The sequence below is a fragment of the Triticum dicoccoides genome, chromosome 5B (genome assembly GCF_002162155.2).
Source record: "Triticum dicoccoides isolate Atlit2015 ecotype Zavitan chromosome 5B, WEW_v2.0, whole genome shotgun sequence".
Taxonomy (NCBI): domain Eukaryota; kingdom Viridiplantae; phylum Streptophyta; class Magnoliopsida; order Poales; family Poaceae; genus Triticum; species Triticum dicoccoides.
Genome location: NC_041389.1, coordinates 402,998,195 through 403,003,198, shown reverse-complemented (window position 1 = coordinate 403,003,198; position 5,004 = coordinate 402,998,195). Strand labels below are relative to the sequence as shown.

Here is a 5,004-nt window from a genome sequence, read left to right as displayed (position 1 = left end):
AGACGTGGATTCCGCCGAAGGGGACCCAGTACCCGTACTCAATCGAGTCGTCCTCGGGACCCCAGCCTGCATCGTCGATGTAGAGCTTGCCGCGACGACTCTTGGTCATCCGTCCCACATCTTATCCCTTGATCCCTTCGAAGCTGCCCTTCAAGAACTCGAAACCACTGTGCGCTGGCCCCACGGTGGGCGCCAACTGTCGTGGAATAGTCACGACATATGTCCTAGCGAAAGGACTTAGTCGTGGAGCCATCACAACTAGGTTAGCTTAAAGGGGTTAAATGGGACAAAGGACACGAGAGTTTATACTGGTTCGGCCCCTTGTGGTGAAGGTAAAGGCCTAATCCAGTTTGAGGTGGTATTGCTTATGTCTCGATTACCAGGGAGCGAATTCGCTTGACCCTAGCTTTCGATTTGTTGTCTCTTGCCCTGAACCGCCGCCGGGTCGTCCTTTATATACACAGGTTGACGCCCAGCGACTCACGGAGTCCCGACCAGCTCATAAACAACGTGTCCGACTCGGTGACTATCTATACATGCCTTACAGTACAAGTCTTACATATATGGCGGTTTACTCCTACGGGCCTTAAGTCACCCTTGGGCCTTGGGCCCTTGCTTGTGAACCGCCATCTTCAATATCCACGTGGGCTTCATATCATGAATCGCCATAGGTAATACCTAACAGTTATATCCCCAACATTGACGCTGAGAGGTGGGGGGACCTCAGATATTCAAGGCCTGTATGTTCTTTGTCAACGTCTAGTTATCATCATAGTTTTTTGAGAATAAATTTTCTCATATTCTTTTGGCGGTGCCATGAGGTTAGAGAGTTTTCTATCCTCGCAGGTTCAATTATAAGGATCTGATGAATTTATGTTACTGTGTTAAGTTTTTTTTTGTTGGCTTGGTTCTTTGTGAAGGTGAAATCTTTCATCGACACCATGATGAAGATATAGCGATTCGACGGCTTGCACTTAAGGCTTCCCATCTTTATAGGCGACTCAAGGTGTTTTCAAAAACCATTATTGATAATGTTCGTGCAGGTGAAAGAGTGACAACACGCTGCTCCTGTCCAATTGCAGCCATTTTACCGAAGTCTTTGGAATATTTCTTCGAGCAGATATCGATACCACGAAGAAGGTGTTTTATTGTAATTCTTAGCCACATGAGTTACTTTGTATTTTCTTGGATCTTAGGTCTAAATCAATGTACCCGTAATTGTTATGAGTATGAATAAAGTTACAAATGTTTCTCAAAAAAGAAAAGTTAAGAGTACCCCTTGCGGGAGGGTGCGGCTATACCTCGCTTCTAGGTTCTAGCGAGGCAATCTTCCGACTTGCTCTGCACCTGTTCCAGTGGGAAACTAAACTGCAATGTTAGACAACAATGCTCATCTTTTTCCTTATTTTTTTTCTTTGCGCTAAACTGGGTCACGCACTATATCTTGCTTCGCGTGAGATAGTAGCTTGGCTTGCCTACAGGAGCTGGTAGTTGCCTGGCCTAGTAGCCTCCATTGGGCTGGTGTCATGATGATGTCACTCACTTCCTTTTACTTTTGTATATTTTTAAAAATAAATATTAAATACATTTATTTTAAAAAATTGATTTTGTTATTTTAAAAGTATTCATGCAGTGTAGAAAACATGTTCGCTCAACGTTTAGAAAATGTTTATACCATTAGAAAAATATGTATGTGACATTCCAAGAATGTTCACGTGTTTCAAAAACATTTGTGGACAACTTTTTAAAAGAATGTACAATGTAAAAAAATGTATGCCGCATTAAACAAACTTCACACATTTAAAAAAAAATTGCGAGATTTAAATATATTTATACAATGTTAAAAATGTTCACATAGTTTTCAAAAAAAGTTTCATGTCATTCAAATAGATATTTCAATGTGCTTTTGAAAAATATTTAACACATATTTGAAAAAACGTTCAAAAACATATATGAGAAGTATGAGAAGATTGCTACACGAGGATAAAGCGAAGCAGTGACGACGGCAGTGGATGCGAGAAGTTGGCGGAGAGAAAAGTAGAAGCTGGTGAAGAGAAAAGGAGAATAGGAGATGGAAGACATTTTATTGTAAATTTACATAATATGATTAGAAAGAGAACGCTCGGGACGAGGAAGGGTCGCTAGAGAGGATGAGTGCCATAGCGAGGCACGAGCGGGAGTGACCCATGTTACCAGAAAAAATAAATCCTGTGTGTCACCTCAAATGCAATATGGGTCATTTATTAAAGTAATGACATAATTTCTGGTTTTTATTGAAGTTAGCCATCACAGTGCTATGAAACCAACTCCCAGCTGGAGGAGCAAAGGTTGGTTTTCCTAACTAATGCGATGAAAACATTCCTTTGACCAATGTCTTTATATATTTTATTCGGTCGTACTCCCTCCGTTCGGAATTACTTGTCGCGAAAATGGATGTATCTAGACGTATTTTAGTTCTAGATGCATCAATTTCCAAGACAAGTAATTCTGAACGGAGGGAGTACCTCGCACGGACATTTAGTTATGTCTGACAATATTAATGTTCATTTGCTAGAATATGTATACCCTTGTTGTAACACACAAATTTCTTGCTATGCTAGTAAATACTCACTCTGTAACTTAATGCTACAAGATATTTTTTGTCACTGTTAAGGTAGCTAACTAACTCGATCAATTCAACAATCATCAGCCCGCAAAAGAAAAAATAATAATCAACAACCACCGACTGAAAAGTATTCACATGACTGCATCCTTGCCGAGAGTCGAGGAAAGGCAAGCGCTTGCCCCGGCGTCGAGTGGTATGAAATCCTCCCGTCGCGAAGCAAAGCATCTGCACATCCCCTCTGCCCGAGACGAGCCGCAGCCGTAGCAGAAGACGGAGCCACACCTGTGGATCATCACAAGAGCAGACGGAGATTCAGTACAGACTCGGAGAAATTATCAGTAGTAAATTAGTGGCAGACAGTTCTCAAATAAATAAAAATAAATAGTGGCAGACATTAACAACCGCTTTGCCTTTATGTTTTTGGTTGGGGTTCTGAATCTTTGTGTTTGTGAACATGAGTTTTGTTCTATGAAATGGATCTCTGCTGATCTGAAAAATGAAACTGCTTCGAACCTCTCATGCTGTCGTCGTCGTCAGTCAAGTCAACAAGGTTTTTCAAGTCATTAGTCAACTCAAGTCTACAAATTTATAGATGCTTCTACGAAGACTACAGATCACAATCAATGGGTCGCAGGAAAAGGGACTGAAATTCAGGCAGTGTCGTCCAAAATTGCATAACCAAATTCTAAGCAACAGCTGCCTATGACAATCCTCCTTCATTGTTTGAAATGGCCACCAGGAAAAGTCGCACAAACCTTGGTTCATAATCTTAAGCAAGTTTGAAGATTTAACTGAGGAGGAAACTTGCAGGTGAAAGTCAATTTAAGTAGTAAGTGGTTACCGCGGTTAGTTTTACCTGCACAGCATGCTCTTGCACCCGTCGATCCTGTCGATCATGGCGCGGCAGCTCGGGCAGCGCATCCAGTTGTGCCCCACGGCGAGCCGGTCGAGCGCGCACCCTTGGCCGCCGTCGTGGCGCTCGTCCCAGGGCTCCTCGCACAGCAGGCAGAAGGCGCGCGAGCAGCCGGGGCAGGTCGCCTCCTCAGGCACCGCGCCGACGGCGGCGCCGCAGCCGGCGTCGAGCACCACGAGCTCGCCGCAGTCCCGGTAGGGGCAGCGCGCGCGGCCCGGCCCGACGGCCCGCTCGCATAGCGCGATGCACCAGGCGTCGAACACGTCCATGTCGAGCAGCTTCTTGCACGCCTCCGGGTGCATGGCGCCGGGGCAGCCGGACCCGGCCGCCGGGCAGGGCACGGGCACGGCGCCGTCCGCGACGCGGGCCTCGATGTGGGACACGACGCAGGCGACGCAGAAGTCGTGCGCGCACGCGGGCGTGGCGCGGAACCGGTCGAACACCAGCTTGGGCTCCATGCAGACCGCGCAGTAGAACTGGCCGATCTCGTCGTCGCTGAGCGGCGGCACGCGGGACGACGATGAGGACGGCGGCCGGTCCGGCATGGAGCCTCGGATGAGCTCCTGCAGGCGGAGATCCTGAAGGTCGAGCTCCGGCGCCGCGCTCGCCATGGTTGTGTGGTGGACTGCGTGGGTGAAAGGAAGTGGGTTAGTGGGGAGGTGGGGAAAATCGTCGTCGGTCGCAATTTTGTACGGGGGACACGCGCTTCTGGTGGATTGGCGAGTAAGAATCGGAGGAGAACATGAAAGGTAGCTACACTTCTTGGATCGTGACAGACCAGAACACAAAGGGCCAAGGATGAGTCATGTTTCCACAGCCGAGCCGTCCTCGCCTCGGAAATTCAGAATCACAACTAGGACAGAAAACATAAACTTCAAGGTACTTCATATAGTAGTACATGAAAAGTACGGAGTAGTTACACAAATTAAAATTAAATGTTCGAGCTACAGCAATTTGATAGCTGAGTTCCGATAACAGAAATGAATCCCACGGCACTTGGACGGTCCGGAATATCTTGTCTCGGCTGTGTTCTTTTCTCAACTTCTCACTGCATGATGTTTTTTTTTTTTTGGAAAAACTTTCAATCTATTCATCTTCAATCATGGCAGTACAACGAATACCAGAAATAAAAATTACATCTAGATTTATAGACCACCTAACGACGATTGTAAGCACCGAAGCGAGCCGAATGCGCGCCGTCGTCATCGCCCCTCCATCGCCGGAGCCGGGCACAACTTGTTGTAGTAGACAGTCGGGAAGTCGTCGTGCTAAGGCCCCATAGGACCAGCACCCCAGAACAGCAACCGCCGTCGATGAAAAATAAGTAGATCGGAAGGATCCAAACCGAAGACACACGAACGTAGACGAACAATGACGAGATCCGAGCAAATCCACCAAAGATAGATCTGCCGGAGACACACCTTCACACGCCCACCAATGATGCTAGACGCATCGCCAGAACGGGGGCTAGGCGGGGAGACCTTTA

General features: G+C 46.7%; 1 protein-coding gene across 1 annotated transcript; it reads right to left on the bottom strand.

Moving 5' to 3' along the window:
* Nucleotides 1-2,531: 2,531 nt before the first annotated feature.
* Nucleotides 2,532-4,176, bottom strand: LOC119305600 (E3 ubiquitin-protein ligase RNF144B-like). Its single transcript, XM_037582085.1, has 2 exons — nucleotides 3,462-4,176; nucleotides 2,532-2,887 (listed from the first exon to the last, which is right to left on the bottom strand). The coding sequence occupies exons 1-2, from the start codon at nucleotides 4,127-4,129 to the stop codon at nucleotides 2,737-2,739; spliced, it is 819 nt and encodes a 272-aa protein (XP_037437982.1). The 5' UTR covers nucleotides 4,130-4,176; the 3' UTR covers nucleotides 2,532-2,736.
* Between the last annotated feature and the right edge of the window lie 828 nt (nucleotides 4,177-5,004).